This window comes from Pocillopora damicornis, chromosome 9 (assembly GCF_964200805.1).
Source record: "Pocillopora damicornis chromosome 9, jaPocDami1.2, whole genome shotgun sequence".
NCBI lineage: Eukaryota > Metazoa > Cnidaria > Anthozoa > Scleractinia > Pocilloporidae > Pocillopora > Pocillopora damicornis.
In genome coordinates, this window is record NC_142678.1 from 2,708,063 (window position 1) to 2,732,689 (window position 24,627).

At 38.7% G+C, this 24,627-nt stretch overlaps 2 protein-coding genes across 3 annotated transcripts; one reads left to right on the plus strand and one right to left on the minus strand.

The window, feature by feature from the left end:
* Positions 1-219: 219 nt before the first annotated feature.
* Positions 220-20,964, minus strand: LOC113675990 (putative ATP-dependent RNA helicase DDX46). Of its 2 annotated transcripts, none has more exons than XM_089183478.1 (40): positions 20,662-20,964; positions 19,962-20,046; positions 19,127-19,594; positions 18,898-18,967; positions 18,687-18,743; positions 18,091-18,140; positions 17,446-17,635; positions 16,983-17,019; positions 15,924-15,973; positions 15,746-15,802; positions 15,260-15,355; positions 14,835-14,882; positions 14,541-14,615; positions 13,788-13,884; positions 13,419-13,539; positions 12,912-12,985; positions 12,528-12,629; positions 11,702-11,823; positions 10,746-10,824; positions 10,568-10,650; positions 9,437-9,550; positions 9,210-9,260; positions 8,605-8,671; positions 7,895-7,990; positions 7,268-7,332; positions 7,021-7,124; positions 6,347-6,409; positions 6,230-6,251; positions 5,624-5,701; positions 5,192-5,234; positions 4,783-4,844; positions 4,589-4,648; positions 4,142-4,241; positions 3,987-4,051; positions 3,377-3,442; positions 2,810-2,983; positions 2,622-2,691; positions 2,003-2,053; positions 1,632-1,705; positions 220-1,261 (listed from the first exon to the last, which is right to left on the minus strand). In XM_089183478.1, the coding sequence occupies exons 2-40, from the start codon at positions 19,976-19,978 to the stop codon at positions 1,214-1,216; spliced, it is 3,366 nt and encodes a 1,121-aa protein (XP_089039604.1). In that variant the 5' UTR covers positions 19,979-20,046; positions 20,662-20,964; the 3' UTR covers positions 220-1,213. The 2 variants fall into 2 exon arrangements, with proteins under 2 accessions (XP_089039604.1, XP_089039605.1); XM_089183479.1 differs by having other exon boundaries at positions 18,898-18,964; positions 20,662-20,813.
* Positions 20,965-21,978: 1,014 nt separating this feature from the next.
* On the plus strand, positions 21,979-24,403 carry LOC113675966 (heme transporter HRG1). Its single transcript, XM_027192568.2, has 2 exons — positions 21,979-22,392; positions 23,666-24,403. The coding sequence occupies exons 1-2, from the start codon at positions 22,056-22,058 to the stop codon at positions 23,812-23,814; spliced, it is 486 nt and encodes a 161-aa protein (XP_027048369.1). The 5' UTR covers positions 21,979-22,055; the 3' UTR covers positions 23,815-24,403.
* Positions 24,404-24,627: the final 224 nt, after the last annotated feature.

Below are 24,627 nucleotides of genomic sequence, written 5' to 3' on the forward strand. Positions count from 1 at the left end.
AAAGCTACTGTAAAATCAGTGAGAAAAATTTGAACAAAAAATAATTAAATTTCAGGTCAGATCCCCGCCTGGGCCAGCTTGGTTTGAATTTCCGCTCTTATCAAAGAGACTACTGTTGCGTTCACCACTCAATTCGCGAGAATTGGCATTTACTCGCGCACTGAGTGAGACAAGGGAAGAACGAGTAAAGAAAAAATACATATACATAGAGATCCTAGCTGCAATAATTTACTTTTATTGTTTACAACCACACACTGCAACAACAGCTTGTTGGTGTCTTGCCGAGAAAGTGAGGTTTTACAGACATTTTTAACTAAGTGTGGAAAGCAATTCGGGATTCCATTGGTTTTGCTTTACTTCGCTCTGTGATTGGTCCAGAAAACTTTCGACACTCTTAGCCAATCAGATGCAAAACTTACAAGAATGCAGACGGCAGCGAGGTATAAACGTTTTCCCGCGCCAAAAGCAGTTAGCTTGTTTACACTTAGAGGAGTTCTTAGTGGTTTTTTGTATGTTAGCCTTTGCTTTGACTGCCTGTTGTGAAAACTTTGGTTTTGATTGCACGATTCTCAATTTGAAAGCGATCTATAACGGACAGTTTGATAATAATTGAAAAGCTTCCCTCTAACAGAAAAAAAGACTCCCTTACAGTTTATTGGCAGATCTTTAGCTAACTTACAAAATGCCACAATGCAAAAACATTTACGTAGAGCACACAAACACAAAAACTCATCTACCTAAAAAAAGGGTTGGTTTTCTGACCCAGCGTATGTGACTATACCTTTGATTCTAAAAAAAAAAAAAAAAAAAACTTTTATTTCCTCCAAATGGTTTATCCTATTTAGAGGAGCTTTTTATGAAATTTGAGCTATTTTTGCGATGTGAAAAACGGCATTCGACTTGAAGGAGGCTACAGTGTATAAAAACGGTTGCTAAAAAGTGAAAACACAAGACATGATATTACACCAAGAAGGAACATGGATGGCCGAAGATGGAGAGGGTTCTTAAAGATCGGAAACAACGAACTTGAAAAAGTTGTTCACAAGCTGTCAAGTTGCCTGTTAAAGAAGCGCTAGTGGTAATGTGTGACTAAAAAACTTTCTTCACATTGGGAAGACAGCCGGCTAGAATTAGAAAGCGAGGCACGCCCAGAGGATTAACAGGAAGTGTCGGTGAATGAAAAATGAGAACGATCGTGCGTTCAACATTCCTCTCAGAGAACTTTGTATCTGCCAGTAGACTGAGGACCACGGAAGGAACCCTGAGGGAAAAGGAAAAAATAGTTTTAGTAACTTACGCGGACATAGAAGAAAAAATGAAGTCATAGTGGGTTTCAAGTTGCACCTTTTATAATAAAATAGCTAAGAAGTTTAATTGTGGCACAAATTTGGTGAACGTCCGTTGCGCTATTTAAGGTTAAAAAATATCGCTAAAGCCTTGCTTCTAGTTAAGGTTCAAATTAGAACTAAAAATGTTTTCCAAGCATTACAAATGTGATTAAGCAGATGACAAGGAAGCTGTTCCAAGGAGTAAGTGCTCTCTGACCAAATTTTTTTTCCTCAAAAAAATGTTAAGCAGAAAAGAGGAATTAGAGACTCCAAGAATCTACGAGCGTAATTCGTTTTACTTACCAATCTAATCATTTCTTCTTTAACGACTCGTTTTATTTCTAATTTTGCCAGATGGATTGAACGTTCAGAAGGACCTGGAAACGAGCAAAAGGGCATAAATGAGATTTCAAAAAGAACCGGGGCACCAGTCGACACCAGGCCTCTCTCCATTGCTAAATGACTCCTTCTCCATAGTTAGGGAGGGCGATAACATTCTACGCATCATACTTTGTTAAAATGAATACAAAAAGTTGACAATTTGCGCATGACCTTTACTTACACAACGAATCATTCTGATCAGGTACTGGAAGTTCTTTACAAACTGTTAATTTTAATGTATTTTCGTTACTTTTCAGAATTTCAATAAGTTTTCATCGCATTAGTCTACTCACCCTCAATGTATAGATATATTTTTCTTTCGCCTTCTGCCTTCGGTTCTTTCCCTAAATATTAACGTAAAAAAATTTATAAGAATTTTCTGTGGAACAGGGTTTCTTTGCTGAGTTTATTTTAATGCAACCAGAAGCATTCATCCTACGTCATACGCTTCCGATGTAACTAGGAGCACATTTTACGGTTTCTCTCTAAATGAGTCAACTCATACAAGTACGGTTTTAAGAGACTTCTTTAACTTAATGGGTTTTTTTTACCCATTTCAGGTCTAAAGAAAATTCCCAGCTTTGCCTTTTGAAAAATTATGAGTAAACATGCATGTAAATAGGAGGAAATTTGAAAAGAAACAGTTCTCTAGAGTATTATCACATGACCTGAAAGAACTCTATTAACCCTTTAACCCCTAAGAGTGATTAGTAACCATTTTCTCCCATCAATATCACCCCAAAAACAAACATTGAGGTCACGAGAATTAAGGAAATGATCACCAACAAAAGAAGCTGTTGATTGTTAAACAAATTCTCTTTGTCAGTGCCATAGGAAATGTATAGAGAACAGTGTGGAGAAAATATATACTGATGTTAGGGTGTAAAGAGTTAAAGAAAGCCAGTACAAGACCTGGAGGGAAGAAGGTTCCACGCACAGTAATGGCTGCCTCAGAAACCTCCGTGATGTTCATAATAGTTTCCTAAGGAAAAACAAAAGACAAATAAATACGTTGACTAAACTACGGACAACGAGCGAAACCAAAGCAATCCTGGAACAATTTCTCGAAAGTGGTTTTGGTTCCCTGTTAGACTTCTCACCTTAGAAGTGACTTTCCACCGAGCTGTTTGAGGAAAGTCGTTGATCTCTACCTCATCCTCGTACCGCTGTTCTTCCTCTGTTTTTTTCTCATCTTGTTTCACCTCCTCCACTGGAGCTTCGTAGCCGATCTTTCCATGAATCTTTTCGGCAAGTTGCTTAGCTAGACCCAGGCCCTAACAAGAAATCGCGTATTACATTATACCTTAAAAGTTGAAGATAACCCTTTATTTTTCAGTCAGGTGTTCTGTTTGTTCTACCCTCGTTAGAAATGCTATTACCATCTTTTTCCGAGTCTCAGATTTACCAGCTTTCCTACATTCCCTCTCTCTACAAGAAGAATATCCTTAGTAAAATATTCAACGCATCATTGGAAGTTCTGGGGTTGGCACCCACACGGAAAAATCAGATTTTCCTTTGCTCCACCCACGTGGCAATTATTTTTACTCAATCTTTATTTATGTAACCCTTTACTGTTTTTGGTATTAGAAAAATTAACCACTCTGATTGAAAACAAGCGTGACAAGAATATGTCACGCAACATAGCGTGGGTGTAGCTTCGTACTCACAGTAAGAGCGGTAACAGTTCCTCCCTTGATAATCTGACTGGCAGCTTGCTGAGTCGGATCCATATTCTGTGAAAGACAAAAAAATCACTTTGACACTACCTTGAAAGACATAAGGTGAGAACAATACTGAGAAGAACTGCTGACGGTTGTAGTTACTGACTTTTCGACAACTTAAGCGGAAATCATCGCCGCCGCAAGAGCTCTAACCATCTCACATAATTTCATAACAAAGCACAACTTTCCACTTCATGTTTTTGAGGAGGGCAAGCACCCCAGAAAAGTGACCCACAATACTTTGTAGCACGAAGCGACTCAGAGTATTACCACTCCCTCCTGGATAAGATGTCAGTCAATCGCAGATTAGCCCCCAGCATTAAGTCATTTTACTTTGTCACTTTGCCGATATCCTTTTAAATTCTGAGAGGCACTGTGAGACTAAAGTGTCTTGTCTAAGAACACGGCACAATGATCAAGCTAGGCTAAGTTTCGAACCCAGACCTCTCGACTCGGGTTAACCGTTACACTACGGCGTCTGTATCTTTTCGAGGGAGAGGAGGGGAGGGAGGAATAGGAAAAGGTAACTACAAAAGAGGGAACCCGTTGTACTCACGTTCGTCCCGGCGATAATCTTCTGATTGATTTTCGCAGCAATACTTGTGGCCAAGTTAAGTTTTGCTGAAAAGCACAGACACAGATGAAATAATTATTTGATCAGTGGTGGAGGCGGATTAAACACATTTTAACGAATAACACACTCATATTCACCTTGTTGCTCTCCTTTGATTTGTTCCCCTTTGGCTTCAGGGGCGGCTTTTTTGATATGAGGTTTGCCTTTACTAAATACTTCCTCCAACTTTTTGTCAATCTGACGGAAAAAGTTGAAAATACACGTTTAGGACACTAAAAGCTGCTTTGCGTGGTTCATAATAAAATAGTCATGAAGTTGGGCATGGCTCCCAGGTGCTAGAAACCAATCTTATTTTCCTGACACGGATCAACTAGGAACATCCCTTCTCCTCCTGAATAGCGCGCATGCTAATCCCAAATAACAAACCCCCCTCCCCTCCCCTATCCACCTAGTAAGGTCTCCCTGACAATTTACCACGACCCTTTTACACAACACAACGACCCAGTAAGAGCTCCTACTCGAAACTTTCGACATCGGAGTAAAGCGTGATCGACGTAAGGCCACCGCCTTTAGAGAACACTCACTTCCTCCACAGCTTTCTCTTCGGCTTCCGCTTCATCATCTGAGTCTTGAAGACCAAGAGCCTGCCAAAGACAAAGAAATAAAACTCACCTCCATACAAGTGACAAAGTGACGTTCCTATGTTGTTATGTTTACATCGTTATATCACCAGTGCAAACCAGGCTATGACTTAAACTACAGCGGAACATGTACACACCCATTTCTGTATCTTTTTCGCCTCGTTAACCTTAGCCTCTTCTTCCGCGTTAAATTTGAATCCTAGAAAAACAGATCAGTTAAAAGAAATTATATTTCAAAAGCATGAAGGACAAGTACTTTTCCTCTGAAGCAACTTCGCGTACGAGGGCTTCAGCTCATTTGAAGGCAGTCAAATAAGTGTTAGCGTGCAGAACAGGGTGTGGCTAACGCGCTCGGCTCGCACTTCTGACTTGCTCGCGTGGTAAGCACGCGCGGCAATACACGCGCGATGGGAAGGTGCGTATTTTACACCTTATGCTCGCCACGCGCGTATCTCCGCTCACCTTAAAACTGCACCAAATGACTTCTGCCATGTAGCCTTACTATGCTAGTCAATATATTAAATCTTTAATTTGATTAAAACAAACCTTTTCCGGTGAAGCCGCTGTTTTTAACTACATTCTTTCCTTCCTGCAAGATAATTAACGTAAGATTTAATTAAAGTAGAGAACTTCCTTTATGAGGGTTGCATAACTCAAAAAAACCAAAGTCATCATCATAACTGAAGCCAATTAGAAATCAAAACTCTATGTAACTGGCCTAAAGCGCGGGAAATGCACGTGACCGAGTCACGATTGGTTTTCATGTTACGTCTGATTGGTTGTGAGAACGACGCTTGTTTCCTGGACCAATTAGAGAGCTTTTTGAAACAAAGCAAAAACAATCCCGATCACTTTCGACAATAGGCAGAAAACTGCTCTATAAGCAAGTCCTAAGTCAACCGAACCAACTTTACCTTTCCCTTGAAAGAAGTAAAAAGTTAGTCCATCTTAAGATACCATTTAGGTATGAATTCTTACCGCCTTTCTCTCTTCTGTATAGTCATTCCAAAGCTTACGAAGATCTTCTGGAACCTCTGCACCGGACAGTTCTAAAGCCTGGAGAATTTACGATGAGAGAGAGACACACATAAAACGACGTTAAACTGTTTTTATCTAAAGTAAAAAAATACATACATTACCAAACCGAGAGATAAAAACTTAGTCCCTTCAAATCTTGCTTTAAATCCCATTTCACTTTGAAATAAAACCTCGTCGCTAAATACTCTCGACATTTACTGCGATTTTCAAGGCTTGTTGGACAAGCGCATTCCCTGGGTTATATGTTTGTCAATCGTAGAATAATCGCCACCATTTCATCATAGTGCCTTAATAATGCGCCATGGCTCATTTAAGCTTCTTGTGTACTCCTGCACACAACAACACACCATCATGACCTGGCCAGGACCCCTCAACTGGAAGTCCAGCGCACTAACCATAACGCCAACGCGACTTTCACTGCCTGGTTCATGGAAAACTTAGGTTATTTTTCTCAATTTGAGCGAATTTTCAAAACAGAATGTATCCAGTTCAGCGCAAGCTGGTTTAAATGAGGTCCTGTATAATGAAAAATTTCCAAGTTTTTACCTTGACGATGTCACCCGCATGTCTGTTGAAAAGATAAAAAAAACACATAAGCTGTTGAAGTTAAATAACAAGCTGAACAAAAATCTTCGATAATTTTCGCGTGAACGATGGTCTTACCGTCCTTGTTCAGGAGTAACAAATGTATAAGAGGTTCCTTTTCTACCAGCACGACCAGTACGCCTGAAAAAAAAATTACTTTGTTTTTACAAGAGAATACTCTTCTTCTTTATATTGATACAAAGTCCAATGCGTTCTGAGGACATAAATCTATGAGGAGATAAATTTAGGACCTGACAATGAAACGGTAATTCATTCGATTGTTAAACACTTTTTTAACCTAAACATCTTTCAAAACGGCTGTTGTAAAGACGAATTCTAGCACAAAGATAAACAGGATTTGACACAATATCAGCTCTTCCCTCTGAGATTGGCGAGAATTTAAATTTGACGGTCTCTCTAAAACAAGACTTGTTGTAAAACTGCTGTATTTCATTTTAGAGAGCGTTTCCTTGGTGCTGACCCGAAATATATTTTACTAGCGAAAGTGAAACATTTCTCCCATTCACCGTTGACCGAAAAGGGGAAAAAAACAGGCAGGAAAAAATTGCCGCACGTGGCTTTTTTCCCGCCTCTTTTCGCTTGATTGTCACGCCACACAATCGATCTAGAAGCAAAACAAAAAGAGCGAGAAAAAAACCCCGTATATCCAGTTCCCGCCTTCTGTGGCTTGTTGCATCAAAAGAAGAGGTACAGATAAGAGTTCACCTTTGATAAAGTAAGTCCTAACTCACCCACATCGATGTACATAATCTTCATAGTGATTCGGACAGTCATAATTCACAACCAAGATCAGCTGTTTCACATCCAGGCCTCTCGCTGCCACGGAGGTTGCAATCTGTGGGACAACCGAGAGAATTCGTGAACTAGAGCTATTGTATCGGCTCAGAGTCCTTTGATTAACACGTGGGGAGACTTCAAAGTTTCAAAACAAAGGTCTAATATAAACTTAATTTCTAACATAATATGCGGTGGTCTTACCATTAAGTTACAGACGCCATTTTTGAAGTCCGCTATTGTGCTGTCGCGATCAAACTGATCCATGCCTGACAAAATAGCAAACACGAATTTATTACAATCCAAAAAGTATAAATGTCAAAAATCCTCAAGAATGCAGTTTGAGAATAAGTTAAAACGTAGTTTCTCTGGTTGTGTGAGTGAAGAAAAGGGGAAGAGGGAGGGGAGGATCGGGAACAAAATCAGCTTCTAAACTACTGCTTGGTTTACATAATAAAAGCTGTCTACCCCTGGGAGGGTGAATGGATGCTATTTATCCTTGTCACTTCCACCCCTCCTCAGAAAGTAGCTTTTCGTCAGGTTGCCCTTAAAGAAAAGCACTGGGCAGAGGACACCCGTCCCGTCGAACAAATGCAATGATTTATATTAAATCGAAGTGATGCGTCCCAAATTATCGGCTTGACAAAAGTGTAAGCCGCCCATACAGAGAAATCCACTCTTCGCCTCTTTTCGATTGTAATCGCTCCACAATCTTGAAGTTCAAAGAGATGAGGAAGGTTATTGCAGTTGCAATTCTTGTCTGGAAACGCTACTAGTGTGGTCACACAAGACTCAATCCAAAACCTAACTGAGGAAACCTCGCTACATTACCTCCATGGAGAGACAGACATGGATAGGACCTTCTCAGTAAATCTTTAAACAACACATCGGCGTTTTCTTGTTTTTCTACAAACACCAAAACGCTACCTAAGAGACGAAACATACACGGTGAGAGACCAAACGCACAGATAGCTTAGCAATAGAAATTATATATTTTTATTAAGATAATATTATAAATCTTATTTTCGCTTCTTTTTTTCTTTTCCTTTCGGTCGGTGCGTATATCCCTACCCATGTATGCACGTGCATATGTGCGTGCGTACGTATGCGAGTAAGCGCGTGTATGCATACATTCGCATACACATGCATGTGGGTCTGTAATAGATATTTGTATATGTTATAATTTTGTAATGCGGTCTAAGGACGTGTGTATATGCGTATGCATGTTTAACAATGTTTCTGTTCTTCTGTTCAGTAATTTCCCTTCGCGTGTTCACCTCGATATCCCACAAGTGAGTGAAAAGGACGAAGGAGACATCGAGTTAAATAAGAGAAGAGAAATTTCATATCTTCGAGCAGTCACGTATTATTTAGTTTATCATATAGACACCGTGGGCTTTACTGACAGTTGTCGATTTTCGTTCTCAGCCGCGAGAAATGCCATTGTTTTTGTTTTTGTTTTTTTCGATTTTGACTTTCTTCAAACACAACTAAAAAAAACTACTGATATTTTACATTACATATAGCTATAGAACGCTTACCGTCCTCCTGGTAAATACCAAGTAACTCAAGTAGCTTTAAGAATTTGTCGTCTTCCTCAATAACAACCTAACAAACAGAGGACACACACGCGTATGTCAAACTAATAACGGCATTCGGTTATATGAACATAAAACCCCTTTGTTAAACGCATCCACAAACTACATGAAGAAGTAAGTTACGGAAAGCTGATGATTCTTGTCTACGCCATTAAAAAGCGTATTTGAAAATGATGACCCTAACCGCGTTTGAGATCAAAGAGCAACCAAACCTTCCGAAAATTATCCTCAAATGTGCTTGAAATTCCTCAAAGGAGGCCACCATTTTCAATCTCGCTTAGCAAACTGGTCGTTTTACTCTTCTCATTTCCATCTCTTAGAGATGTTTGAACATTAAGGTGCCACACAGAAAAAGTATTCTTGACTGAAGTAATGATATATTGCGAAAGCCAGAGCAGCAGTTGTCTGCGAACCGGGCGTTTTGCGTTTGCGTGTACGGTGAAGTTAATAAGCTGTTTTTAAAATGGCTGCGTCCATGATTGGATTTTTTTAAGCGTATGATTTTTTTACCCTATGGAATTAAACTTCGTCTTTGTGAGAATTCTTACCACATGTTGTGTAACATCTGAACAAACAACACTTCGACCGCCAACTTGTATCTTAAAAAACAAAACATTTCAAACATTTTATTTACAACACATTCACTGGGTCCGAAATATCAACAGTTTCCATAAAAGAAGACAATATAAAGCGACGCAGTAACTACAAGTTCAGGAATTAAAACCAAAATTGACTGAAATATAATCCGTTTATATTTTACGTTTTTTTTCCTAACCTCAATTGGTTTTATAAGGATCTTCCGGGCTAGAGCTTCCATCTGGCGAGGGAAAGTTGCAGAAAACATAACCGTCTGTTTGTCCGGTCTGATACAGTCGATAATTCTCATCACCTGAGTAGGAGATAGGAACAAGAATTTTTCATCATTAATCTACCTGTCCACGCTCTTGTATCGTTTCTGCTTATTTGATTCGAGTTTCAAAATGGCTTAACCCTTTCACTCCCTTGATCTCACTAGTAATTCTCCATACTGTCTGCCATAAAATTCTTTTGATGTTAGTTCGGAGAATTTGGTATCGGATCAACGAATAATGATATTTATCTTTGTTCTCATCACTTGTGTGCTTGATGTTATACGGATATAGTTAGGAGAAATTCTCTCTTGGTCACTCACGGGAGTTAAAGGGTTAGATGATTTTTACATATCCTCTTACCTGGGACAACACTTCGCGTGAAAGAACTTGCAAAAACTACCCTGACCACACGACCATTGGAAATGACTTTCTATTCTTTTGAAGTAGAAAAAACAAAGACTGCCCAGATGCAAAGGAAAACTCCTAAGACTATGGCGGCAAGTTCATAACTTAAAAATAAAAGAGGATACTTTTTGGAGGATGAAAAGGCTGAGTGGTTTAGAGCGCTGAACTAATTAATTTTTCTCCTAGTGTCCCAAGTTCAACTCTTTCCTATTTCACCGCCGACAAAATCACTGCGACCGAAGTTTTTCAGAACAACTCGCCATGAATTAAATTCTCTTTGACGAACAGATGAAAATTAAGCAAAGAAATGATCCCCGTTGGTGAGGTACAATTTTAACAAAAGCAGGAAAAAAATCTTTAAAAAATTCAGGATTCACGTGCCTCCCAGATACTAATTGAGCGCTACTACCAGCACAAGTTATCAAATTCCGATGCGAGAGAAAAAAGAACCCCCTAAAATTTGCCTCGCTCTCAAAATGAGGCTTTGTAGCTGAGTTGATAGTAGCGTCCAACAAGTGTCTGAGAGCATGGGTTCGAATATCGTCAAATCCTTGATTTTTGCAGGTTTCTTTTCTGTAATGCAAAATTCTCAGTCCACCTGCGAAGATCGTTTCCTTGCTTGATAGTTTTTTATGTTTTTGTTGTTCTACCTGAGGCTCAAATCCCATGTCAAACATTCTGTCGGCTTCATCCAGAACTAAATACGTGCAACGTCGACAATTTGTCACCCGACCTGGAAGAAAAACATTTGGCTTATCAGCTTGGGCAACTAGTCCAATTGTTAACTAAAAGCAACAATAAAAACATATCGTTATCGTTTGAAATTACCATTATTCGCCGTCAGCATGTCTATCATCCTGCCAGGAGTGCAAACAATGATTTCTGCTCCACGTTTGAGCTCTGCAATCTAATGAAAAAAACCGTTATGACCAAAAAAGTTAATGGAGAGGACTTCAGCGAGGAAAATCAACAGACTTTCAGGTAGGTATTCCTTCATATTGGGCCCGTACAAATCCATTTTTAACCATTCGACACCTTAGAGTGACCAGCATTTAATTTCTCTTTACAGTAATACTATTGAATCATTCATTAAGATCATGAGAATAAAGGAATTGATCACCAACGTAAAATGCTTTGATTGTTAAACAAATTCTCCTTGTCAGTACCAAAGGAAATGTATAGAAAAAAGTATGGAGAGTATAGATACTGATGTTAGGGTGCAACAGGTAAAAAAGAATTCGTTTTAGTCTCAACCAATGAACGAAAACGAGGAAAATCTTTCGCCCACACCTTTTGGTTGCCCTCACCTGAACACATCACTGCGTTTTCATTCGAAAAGCATACCTTTCGATGCGTTTTCACTAATTGCCCACATTAACCCTTTAAGCCCTAAGAGTGACCAGCTACTAATTTCTCCTTACATTATCACCCCTAAACACTAAGGTCACGGGAATCAAGGAAATGATCACCAACTTATAAAGCTCTTGATTTTTAAACAAATTCTCCTTGTCAGCACTTCAGGAAAAGTATAGAGAACAGTATGGAGAAAATGCATACTGATGTTAGGGTATAAAAGGTTAAACGCCCGAGAACGCCAAGGGAAGCGACGAAAAAAGGAGATTTTCTTCACCGTTTCCAAAAGCCTCCAGTTCGCATAGCTCCTCATAGACCTTATAGTTTTTCACGAGCGAAAAACCAAATTCCCCTATCGGAGAGGACTAAATTCTCCCTGAAATAATTACACACAAACAGTACAAGATTTTAAATAGGATTCTACTCCTAACCTGTTCGCTGATTCCTGTACCACCGTACACACAGACAGCTCGCAGATTAAGAGGCTTGCAGAACTTCTTACACTCTCGGAAAATTTGAAGAGCCAGTTCTCTTGTTGGAGTCATAATTATTCCTATAAGTTCAGAAAACAGTTCGAGTAAATGCTACGTGATGCTGATCCAACAATATTTTCTCATAATTCAATGTACTACCAAATCACATAATTAGACTTAAGTTCACTGTAAGGATTCCTAAAGGAAAAATTAATAAAGGAAGCTGTTCGACTGATTGTCCATCAACGAAAACCAACAGCGAATCAACAGCTGTCACTCAGCCACAACGGCCAATCAGGAGTGAGGTTAGCCTTACAAGGCGCCGATGAGAATTCAAAGGGCGGGAAAACGCAAGTGACCAACTCACGAACGTTAACAGTATTGTATCGCATTTGAGAAGAAAGAACAAGTTTTCTAAACCAATCAATGAGCGAAGTAGAGAAAAACAATTGCACTGGAGAGATGCTTTTGAAAACTTGGTCTTTAGAGAGCTTTTCGAATGAGTGTCGTAAAACCTCAACTAAAGCAATAACGGCCGGTCAGATGAAAGAAAAATACTTTTAAAAGCCAATAAGAAATCAAAGTAAAAACAAACAAAATGCTCAAAGCGCGGGAAAACGCGGGCGACCAAGTCATGATTGGATTTAGTTTTGCATCTGATTGGTTGACAAAGTGGCGCGAGTATTCTGGACCAATCACAGAGCGAAGTAAAGCAAAACCGAGGCAATCCCAGATTACTTTCGACAGTCAGTTGAAAATTGCTCTTTAGTCCGATCTACATTACCTATCGGTCCATCCTCCCTATCAAGTTCAGGCTGGTCAAGAACATGGCGGTACATTGGCAGAAGAAACGCTAACGTCTTACCACCTCCTGTTTTAGCAATTCCTAAAAGAAGATCAAAAGTAAACCAATAGAACTGTGAAAAATGCTCTTATGATTTAATCTCATCGAAGCAGGGTAGCATCATGAAAGAGCTTCATTTCATGAGAAAAGTACAACTGCGAGTTGGAGTTTTTCCGACTGCGAAACGGTGGGCGCGTGCGTGCGTGTAATGAAGAGTACAATGATGCGTCATGAGGTGTGTACTTTCTCATTACTTCAATTCTCGTACTCGTAATCAAACTTTTATTAGAATCTATAGGTTTCTTTCATGATGTCTCTTCTTACCGATCATGTCTCTACCACTCATAATGGCGGGTATCGCTTGAGCTTGAATTGGTGTGGGCTTCTCATAGCCATTCCTTTAAACAAAACAATTCTAGAAATGTAAGTAGCCTCAGTAATAATGAGGGGCTTTTATACAGGGTATCACAAAGGCCGATCAAAACAAAGGACAATGTACGAGGAGCCGATGAGGATACAGATTAAAGCAAGTACCTCCGCCCTGAAGGGCAGGTAAACTGAGGCGATTGACAAATTCACAATTTGTTTAAAAAATTCGCATCTGCTTGGTTACGAAATTGGCGCGAGTTCTCTGGACCAATCGCGAGGAAAATACCACGAGGAGCTAACGAGAATTCAAAACTACAACATGCAAACGGTCCCAAGCGCAGGAAAACGCGGGTACCCAAGTCACAGCTGGTTTAAGTACCGTGCCAAATGACAAGAAGAAAAAAAAAACCTTTTTCTCTATATCTTACTTTGTTGCCCAACTGAACATGAACACAAACTTACTTCTTGAGAACATCAAGAATTTTCAGGCTCACTCCCGACTGGGCCCATGTTTTCACAGGTTTTGGACAATCTTTGCCACGAACTCTGATGTTTTCTTGCTTTGCACGGTATTCATCAACCTCTGAAAACAAACAAGAAAAACATTTCTTTTTTTTCCTAGGTCATAGCCATTTCATCAGAAACTGTAAGGAACAGATCAGTCAATTCTGACAAAAATCGTGATTTCTCTCGGGGCTGGGCTAAGCAATTAAGTCTGCCAAATCATTACAATACTTCACTTGAAACATTAATCAATTGAAAGTGAGGAGAATTCTATAGAAATGATTCACCAATCAAACAAACTAACAAAATGACCAACCACTAGCATACCTTCTTGGGTCATTTTTGCAAGCTCCGGAACTTCGACGTAAAAATTCTTTCTGAATGAAGAATAATACACTTTATCATGATCAACGGCCTGTAGATCCTAAAAGATACAAAAAGAAAGTAGATTCATGAGAGAACAGCCAAATGCAACTTGAAAATCTTTTCAAAAAAATATCTGAAGTTACTACCGATGCAGTTTTGTTGACAAAACCCAAACTAGGTACGCATGATTTCTTCAAAGCTCTTCAACTGAGACTGTCCCATTTTTTCTCTTTTTTGGTACTTTTAAGAGGCTACAAGAAGTTTTTTGGCCCTGAGGGCCTCTCAAAATAACAACTAATTCATGCGCCAACACATCTTCCGCGAGATGAAGCAATTTTCAATTGTGTTGAAAGCAACCCGGGGATTGTTTCGGTTTTGCTTTACTTCGCTCTGTGATTGGTCCAGAAAACTCGCGCCACTTAATCAAACAATCAGTGCAACCATTCACGACTCCTTCGGCCGCGTTTTCCCGTGCTTTACGCGGTTTGCTTGTTTTTACTTTGAGTTGTCATTGGCTCTTCAAAGCATTTTCCGTTCTTCTTATTGGCTATTTTCATTTCTTTGGTTTTGGTTCCATGACACTTATCGAAATAACACTCTGTGAAGCACGAGAGGAAGTTTGGAAAGAACAAATGACGGGTCGTTTGCCTTAAGGAGAAATTAACGCCTATACCATTATCTCTTTTGCAGAAGACTAAACTGTCTTAAAAATACCTTCTTTTTCTTGGTTTTAAAGTGTGCGTAGGTTGACTCTATGGTTTCGTCTTCTTTTTCTTCTTCGGAGGAATACTAAAGACAACAAATGATAAATGTGAGTTATTTAGCGCCGAGTTCAAGATATTCCATAAAATGAATTGGGGGGAAGGGGTTCTCCTCAAAGGAGCACAGCGGTTAAATGTGGAGGGCATGCGTAACTGGGCCAATCTTGGCCAATCTCAGTTGAGCCCAATAGAAAACGACCTATGACTGAATAAGCAAGTACAAGTAACTATTATGGTCGAATCTTACCTCCAGTGCATCTTGATCATTTTCCATTAATTCTCCTTTAGTTGGATCCTTAAAAAAATTGAAAAAACCATCATAAACATAAAACTGCTTTACTCACTGGGTGTAAAGAGGCCAGGTAAGAGTAAATGATTGCGTCTAACAACACAAAACAATGTCCTTGCCGGAGCGAAAACACAGATCTACGAGCCTAGAGTCCAGGACCCAGTTGCTCAAAGGGCAGATAACGCTATCAAACGAATAAATCGCTATTCAGTGGATAACTGTTAACAAAACCTACTGTGCTATCCAGTAGATAAAGATTTATAAAATGGATAGCGTTATCCACCCTTTGACCAACCAGAGCCAGTCAGCTGACCATAGACTACTGCATTTCCAACTAAGTTATTATAAAAATTTACAAAGCAATAAGAGAGTTTTTCACCCACCCTCTTTTTTGGTTTTGTTACAACATGAGTTATAACTGTTGCCTTTCCAGCCTTTCCCACTTTTTTCTTCTGATCCAAAGCATTTATTTTTTTCACCTGGTAAAACAAAGAAAGGTAACTTGGTGACCAGACTATAGCAGTCATCACGCTGATAAAGATGCAAGTTTACTTACGTATTCAGGTTAACATTACAAAGGTTATCGCAGAAAATACATAATCAAAATTTGAGTCAGTTGAAAATGGTTTCGAGTTGAAGTTTTGTACCTGAGGGGCACCCTCGTAAGTAAAAAGCTCTAACTATAGCTGCAAAGACAGAGTGCAGCATTTTCAAAACTTCTATGCAAACTATCCATCTAAAATAATTTTAATCTCCTAAAAGGATATACAGCTCTACGTTAGCATGTGTAACGAGTGTCATTTTTGCGTTTTTTTTACACTTGCCTCTGTTGGCCAAGGTCACTCATGGGAGTTCAAGAGTCAACTTACCTCTTTGCTAACATCAGCCATGAAAGCATCCAAGGGATCCACATCATCATCTTCGGGCTAAAAAAAATGAATATTTGCTTCATCTTAGATTCAATGCAGTTCAGTTGGGACTCAAAACTGTAATCATAACAAAGACACGTTTTTGGTTCCAGTGGAAAAATAAATACAATGGACTTACCGGTTCCTCTTTGATTTTTCCATTTGTGACACTCACAGGCTCTTTTTTGTCTGCAATAGAAGTCAAGATTTGCAAGGAGATTTAACGAATCAACAGTGATTTAGCGTGGTCTGCACACTTATCGACAACGATATTCGTCATTACAGTGAGTCCGAATGTCGTTGTTGACAAGAGTACAACAACGCTAAACCACTGTTAATTAGTTATTTACCACTATATCGACGTCAAATAAAACGATTTTCTCAGTGCGTGACCATTGCGTGATATGTTGACGTGAGCAGCGTCTGTACTCTTATCGACAACGCCTAATTGGCCAATCAGATTGCGACATTACTGCCAGTTTAGGTAAAATAATTAATATTATTTACAAAGCACTACTTTGACAATTCATGTGCATGTGGACATTCTCTGGTAGATACCAGACTCTTTTTTAAAAAATTCTAGAGCATAACAACTGGAATTCATTTGAATTTTACCAATTTGTACACTTTTTTCCCCAGCACAAACTGGAATTTGGAGTGTTGGTTTTTGTAGAGGGATTAACAAGAGAGAAAGTAGAGAAAAATCATGGGAACCTACAATTCATTCAACCTAAATGTGTCGCAAGGTCTGAGAACTCATTAGCCATTTAAACTCTAACATCAGTATATATATTCTCCATAATTTTATCCCTACATTTCTCAAGCTACTGACAAGGAGAATTTGTTTAACAATCAAGAGCTTCTTTAGTTGGTGATCATTTCCTTTATTCTCATGACCTTAATGTTTGATTCTGGGCTGATGTTTTTAAAAGATATCATATGCTAGTCAAATCTCTGACATGCTCTGCATGTACAATGTGGAACAACAGTCTGAAATTAGGCATTTCCATCATGTTATATAAAGTTTTCATAGGCATGCTGGAAAACTGTTTTATTTCTGATGTTTTAAAATTGCATTAATGGACTTCATTTTTGAGACTTTTTCACTACAAATATTGTACTAAGTTTACTGCAAATACATTATCCACACAAATTTTTTTTAAATCCAATAGAACCTTTATTAAATAATGCTACTTACTTCCTAAGAACTTCTTTTTAGGCTCATCATCTTCATCCTGCGTAAGAAGGTTAATTCAGAAAATTGAAACCAAATTTTTTTTTTAGTATGAATTGAGATGAGTGGTTCCTCTTTAAATATATCTGATCATTACTGCAGTTTCCTATTCCTTCAACCAGTGATTAAACTATTTGCTATATTTGTTAGAATTCCTTCAGATTCACCAGTACCTGATTTACATTCCTGAGTAAAGAGAGGCAATGTGAAAGTAAAGCTCTGTAGCTAAGAAATACAAGTATAAGAAAATGACGAAGCTGACAATTGACTTTGGACCTTTAAGTCTTAAGTTCATTAGACAAAGAGTCTCTTGCAAACCATGTTAATTATTGCTAATTGTTGATCATAAATTCATAATTAATTTGTCATAATTGTCAATTTATTATTGCTTATTGATTTATCATTAATTATTATTCATCGAGCTAACCTGCATCTCTTCCTTAATTCCTTCTCCTGCCTCCTCTTCCTCTTCCTCCTCATCGTCGTCATCATCATCTTCCAGGCTCCAGGCTTTTTTCTTCTTTTGTTGATCTTTACTTGTCATTTCTTGTTGTTGTTTCTCCTCTTGCTGTTTTTCTTCCTGTTCCTTTTTACGCTGAGCCCTCCAAGCCTCAATTCTAGAATATTCCCAAAGGCCAAAGTGAGAATATTTCAAATATTTACTCAGAATTCCACACAGATTGATAACAATAGAACACCTGAGAGGAGTTCATATAGGGAGAATTTGATTTGAGCTGAATGTTTTCCCTCTGGCCCAACCAAACTCAGTCGATTAGTATTTTATTGTACAACCACTAAGTGATGAAAATATCAAAAATTTTGTCTCAACTTGAATAAGTCATGATGGATCAAACACAGGACAACCACAAAAAAGATCCTACAATAAAGATATACCCTTTATTTTTCTTTAATCAGAGCAAGAAACTCACAATTCATCAGAAATACAACTTACTATATCATTTCTCTTTGCCTTATTCACATCAACTTTCATTCTAGTTTTCTACAGGGTAGCACACACAGTACAGGACAGGTTATATGATGATAGTATTTCAGATTCCCTTCAATTTATTACCTTTCCCTTCTCTTCTGCATCTCATCCTCTAATCTTTTCTGTTCTGCATCCTGATGAAAAAAAACAGAATCAACATTGGTTGTGTAACTGAATCCTTAGCAGTAATGAACAGAATGTGATTGCTGATTGCTATTAAAAATACTCTAAATAAATATTCCAATACATAGAATCACTTTCACATAACAAGCAAAAGCGACACAAGAGGTAAAAACATTTAATTCATTATAATTCATAAGATGGTAGAATGTTTCCATGCAACACATTATTATAAGTCAGCAATATTATTTTAACAAAACCTGGTACATATTGAAAATTTAGCCTCAGTTGGATGCTTTGGTAATGGTTTTCTTTTAACCTTTTAGCCCCTAAGAGTGACCAGCATCCAATTTCTCCTTACAATATCATTCCTGAATCAAACATGAAAGTCATGAGAATAAAGGAGATGATCACCTACTAAAGTAGCTCTTGATAGTGAAACAAATTCTCCTTGTCAGCCTCTTTGGAAATGTATAGAGAACAGTACGGAGAATATGCATGCTGATGTTAGGATGTAAAGGGTTAAGTTATCAAACTCAACATAGAGTTGCTGAACTTACTTTATCATCCTCTTCATGTTTTTCATCAACACTTGAACTTGTGGTTTCCTTTTTCGACTAAAAATAAAATCAACTGTAAGGTAGAGAAACACACTGACAAACCAAAAAATGTTTCCTTTTGTTGATCTTTCTTGAAGAAAGAATGATTCAATCAATAACAATTTTTTATATCATAAATTAAGTATGGCCAATGACAACCAAATAAGCCAACCTCCTTTGACTTTTTAGTTTCTTTGCTCCGATCTGAATTGTCATCTTCCTCTCTTCTCCTCTTGTCCCTGCTGACATGAGAATAAAAATTAATGTATTAGATGGTAGAACAACACAATGCAGCATCTGAAGGTCTGAGATTCCATTCCTTTTGGGGACTCAGAATTTTTCCTTAATCCTTCACTTGGGATGAGATAAAACAAAGAAACATTATTCTAATTTCTACTGACCTGCTTTTGGACTTTTTTTGTTCCTTATCTGGACTCCTACTTTTTGATCTTGCCCCAGGAGAACTTGAGCGATCACGGCTCCTTGAACGCTTTTTCCTCTCCTTCCCCTTATCTCTGTCTCTTTCCTTACTGCGAGGCCTCTCCTTCTTTGGTTTCCTTTCTGCACTCCTGCTTCGTGAGCGACGCTTTCTCTGCTGGCTATCCTTCTCCTTATCTTTTTTCTTGGGACTACGGCTGCGACTTCTACTTGATGATGCACTGTGAGAAGAGCTGCTTTCTGATCGTTTTCTTTTTCTGTCTCTTTCTCTCTCTCGCTCTCGTGGTTTTCGGCTTGTTTTAGCTCTTCCTTTTTCTGGGCTCCTACTACGAGATCTCTTCTTTTCCCTCTCCTTATTTCTTTCTCGACTTCGAGAGCGCCGACTCCTATCTCTACTTGATGATCTGGAACGAGATCTCTTCTTATGTGACCTATTCAAAACACAGGAAATTATATCTTCATGTTCATCAAAGCTGTTAAAGTCTGAAGCAAAACTAATCATTCACTATAAATGTGATAAGTCTGGTTGTCTTCCATAATAAACTGAAACTTCAAATGATATATTGGTCAACCTGCATCACTGTCCATACCTCATATTTAGCAATTGTTTTAATGAGAGAAATTTTTTCTCCAACATGGCGAGGAAAACTGAGCACTGCATTACAAGTTATGTCATTTTTATGATCTAAAACCTTATTGACAGTGGCTCACAGCCAATGAGAAAGCAAGAATTTTTACAGTTATGGTAAAATAATCTTTAGACATAGGCTAGCATGCAATGAGTTTTTGTTCACAAACCTGCTATCTCTACCCATTTGTCATTAAGTGAGCCACCAAGGAAAACTAATGTTCAAACTTGAGTTTGGCAGGACGGAAGGAGGTTCTGGAAAAGTAAAATATTCCAAAACAAAACATGGTCAGAGAAAAAATGAGAAAACAAAGTTAGTATGATGTTTATCATATCTCTAGGTTGAGACAAACTTTTGAATTTAGCAGACTGTACAGCGAAATACAGACCACTAAATTGACCACTCATAACGCACAGACAATAATACCATCCAAGTAACCGAGATTTAATTGGATTAAGTTTTGATGTTTCTATAAGAGAGTGGAGCAAATTTCTTGACCAATTAAAGAGTATGAAAACAAAACCAAACTAAATCCAGATTGTTTTCGACACGAAATTGAAAATATAGGTCAACTAATTTCACCTTGGCTGTCATGATCCCTCTCTAAATGGATTTGCACGTGCAAATAATTTTATAACTGACTAGCTGGATTAAGTAAATTTTTTTAAGAGCATTTATCCATGCAATCGAGACTTTGAGAGAAGAAGGCCTCTTGAACCTTGCTACAGCACGAGAGCAACAAATGTAGCATGATCCATCAAATATATACATTTTCAATCTGAGATGAACGCTCATACAGCCATCTTGTGTATTTCACCGTGAGGCAACTCAAGTCACAAGATTTCACTCTAGATTGCGCATATACTTACAGGAAAGGCTGTGTCCAGCAGCAACAATCGAGGGTTTTATATCATGGCCATATTTTTCAAAGTCACATTTGTTACTTTCAAATCACTAAACGAAAAAACCCAGAACGGATAAAACGAACCGTAAATGTGAGAGCACACGTTTGGTCAGCGTTAGACTTATCCCCTAAAAAAGGCTTAGTGTAATCGTCATATAGTGATATGGTAGATTAGTGTAAGGAACAACATGACTTCGAATATAATTTGGTGTTAATAAGTACGACTACATTTTTCAAAGATAAAGTAGTCTTTGAAAAATTTACAAGTACTTATTTACACCAAAGTGCACGAGAAATCATGTTGTCACTTGTTAATAATTCACATGAAGAACGCGTCACTAAGCGGAGTCCAATTCGGTCTGTAATCATACTAATGACAAACAAAATCGGACAACTGCGAAGCGGGAGTCTGATTTGTCAATCACGAGTATGATAACAGACAGAATTGGACGACTCGAAGTCCTGTTACCAAATAATCATAACTGTTATAATTTCCGGAAAAAAAGCAAAAACATTTAGGAGAAACATCTCCAGTAGAGACAATGTCTAAAATAAAAAAAAATCCTCCATTTTGGAAATTCCCCAGTTTTTCTTTTTCAGGTTAAGTACTTATTGTTATGGTTATTGTTACCAATTTTGTGATTAGTGGATTTAGCTGAGTGGACTTAGCATGATTGGCTGTTTCAACTGTCCGATTACAGCCAACTGTCTGATTACACTGTCCGATTACAACTGTACAGAATGATTAGTGAAAAATAAAGCAGCTAATGCACCAATTACATTTGAGGAGATTGTAATGGTTATGATTAAAGAGAAAATAGACGATCCGTGAAGAGGCTTATATTGAGATCAAATTTTATGAAATTACTTCTACACCGATTATGTACGTAGTAAACCTAGAAATGGATAGCTCGCTAAAATGGGTTCTTTTCAACATATTAAGGGATCAGATAACAAGTGATGCACTATGAAAGTAAGGTGAGGCATTTTTTATTGAGAATTTGACCGTATTTTTTTATTCCTAAAAGCGGTCGTAAATATTCCCCTACAAACTCTTATAATTTCGCCCTAACTCTTATTTCGCAAGGTGATTATCTCACAGCCGGAGCTTAGGCCGCCTTTGGGGTGATGTCAATGTTTGTTGGAGAAGTTTATGGCGGATTGCAAACCGCGAAGCTGAAAAATTTAGCCAACTCATTTCATGATTGCTACCGTGAAGCGTTTGTCTACATCGTCACGTGGCTAATGTTGAGTACGTCACGTATGATCGCGTGACTAATTAGCTCCCGGCCTAGCTGACCGTACTAGACGCCAAGGATCACGAAACAAGACTCGCTTCACTTCCAGCTACGCGTAGCAATGAGCAATAAGTTAAAGCGAGCATGGGCAGCTTACCAAAAGTACAAACTGATAACACGAATCATTGCAGCCTTCGCTGGTGCGATCGCAGGAATCTCTGGCTGCGTAGCCTACGTGAAAGTTTACCAAAACTACAACGCTGCAACATGGGCCGCCATTTCGGCAGTCTTTGCTATTTTGTTCCTCCGCATTAATTTTTCTGTTCGACGCGATCACGAAAGACTCATTACAAGGGAAACATTTACGTTATACATGTGTGCTGGTATATTCGCTTTGGTGGCTGGATTGGCTGCAACTATCACTTACATTGAGCTCGGGGTGAAGCATAACGAAAAAGGTAAGACAGACTGATAAAAGAGCAATTGAATATATTTACTCACACGACGCTATCGACATTGCTGGTCCTTGCAGTACTCGAGACGCTCATTGGTAGAGTAATGTGGCGCGGAAACCGCAGCCTGTAAGTACAAAAGTCCCTCATTACATTTGAGCACCTTACCACAAGCGGTTCAGTTCGTTTGCGGTCTTGAGCAACCCGAGCCGGCGTGAGGTTTTGCAAGGTATCTGCTTTTAAAAAATGTGCCAAATCCCGAGCAAACCTTTACCGAACTCGTCTCAAATATTCCATCGGACTGCATGAGAAACGCGCGTCCTGAAACGCTATTAATGAAGGCTTACTCATACGCTGCGAAAACCAGTAGTCTGATGTTCGATTCCTCATGGGGAATCATGCAGAATTTTTTTTTCTGTTCCCCGCTCGTGACATGATGTAAAATCATCTTTCTTTCAGAAAACTTGTTTTCACTTGAACAAATAAAACCCGTCACCTGAGAAGGCGAAGGAAGTTCGAATAAGAAAGTACTTTCTCTTGCATCCAGTTGTGTTTTAGGCAATTTTAGGCTTCTCGAGCAGCAGAACGTTGCACTTAACAGCCAAGGGAATTTATTCAAATACTTTGACCTTTCAAGAGCAGTGAGCTTTTGATGACAGTTCAGTGCATGTCAATTATATGTTTACAAAGGAAGCAATTCTCCTGCTAACGTATTCTTTCAAGATCACAGAGGAGAACCAAGTAATATCATTTTGAGCTCGAAGGCCGGTTTGTGGATTGTTTTCTTTTTTTCTTTTTTTACCTTTTTCGCGTGTTGTTTATGGTCCTTTCCACTACTTGTGCGCACCATGTTTCCATCTACGCCAATAAAGGGTAAATGTCGCATGCTGGGAATGGTAACCTGTCTGAGCGCCCGTTTAGTACAGGGGGTACCACTAAGCCGTTGGGAGACGCAGTTCCCAATTGTTAGCACGCTGAGCTCTGGGTCGAGAGTAATAGAAATATTACTTTATTTCCACAATGCCTCTCTCTCCACCCAGGAGTATAAATGGGTACAGGTACAGGCGGATTGTCAGGGAGGCCTGATATAGCGCTGGTGGGGTAACCTTGTGATAGACTTCCATCCCATCCAGAGGGGAGTAAAACTTCCTATAGAAACCGAAATAGGCTCCGGTTGGATGGGTCACTTGGGTCGAGTACAGAATTAACCTGCTTTTTACTCGACCAAAACCTCCCAAATATTCACTTTAAAATATGAATACGTTTATAATCTTTACAGAAATAACTGCCGACGGCTACCTGGTGGTGTGTATTTGGACTATTAAGTCTTTAGGCTGGGGTTTCTTCATCTTCATGTCTGCAAGGAAGTTTAAAAAAGAGTACCTTGAATCTTCTCCTTGTTTGGTGCAAAGTACGAATCAAGTCTAAAGGCTAACGAATTTTTATGCAAACACAGAGTATCAGGCTGAAATGTCTGCATGCTCTTGTATATACTAAACTGTACAAGTCAGTGGATCGTTGCTTACAGACAAGTACAGTTAAGAGTTGTTCAAATTTTGTGTAGAGGACTTCAAGTTAGTATAGGTTTTAAGTATTAATTGTGTTAGAGGATTCAGAAAGGAGTTCTAGTAGAATTTGATTCAGTAATTATTTAGCGGACAACCGGATGTAAAAAATCGCGGTCGTATAGGCGGTGTAGAATTTTTTGATCTTAAAGATCTTAAATTTCTGATTGGGGGAGGGGTTCAAAACTCATAATTCTTCAGAGAGAAAGTTACTTAAATGTCTAAAAGTTGCTTAGAACGATTCCGCGAAAGTCAGCCTTGTTTTGCTTTTCATATTACTCAAATAAATAAGGATTATAATTATTTTCATTTAATTTTTTTACCTAATTCTTAAGTTTTGGAAAATTGATGAGCGAGTCATTGTCTTCTTTTCGCTGAAACATTATATCACCGAACAATCAATATTTCACTGAATAAAGAACATCATAGAAAAGAAGTTGTTCATCTGAAAACACATACGTTACCTTGCGATTCTTATCCATTCAGGTCGGGATGCCTTAATTTAACTCATTAGGGATCAAGATTTCGCATTTCGGGGCACACTAAGCTACCCTACCCTGACATCCATCCGTTGGGAGGTCCAAGAAAGTAATGAGCCCCCCTACCCCCCTACCCCCCCTCCCCGCCAAGGCTTTATAGACCGTTTTACTTCGACTTATCGCGCAAAACGCTCTGT

Bases quoted from the DNA above. Each gene is read 5' to 3' on its own strand.
- LOC113675990 (XM_089183478.1), bottom strand. The intron at 12,630-12,911 runs GTAAGAAGAGAC...ATCTTCTTTTAG, and splicing joins GAGTGGTAGAGACATGATCG to GAATTGCTAAAACAGGAGGT. The intron at 2,692-2,809 runs GTGAGAAGTCTA...GTTTTTCCTTAG, and splicing joins GGTGGAAAGTCACTTCTAAG to GAAACTATTATGAACATCAC.
- LOC113675966 (XM_027192568.2), top strand. From the start codon at position 22,056: ATGAGCAATAAGTTAAAGCGAGCATGGGCAGCTTACCAAAAGTACAAA. The intron at 22,393-23,665 runs GTAAGACAGACT...TAATCTTTACAG, and splicing joins GGTGAAGCATAACGAAAAAG to AAATAACTGCCGACGGCTAC.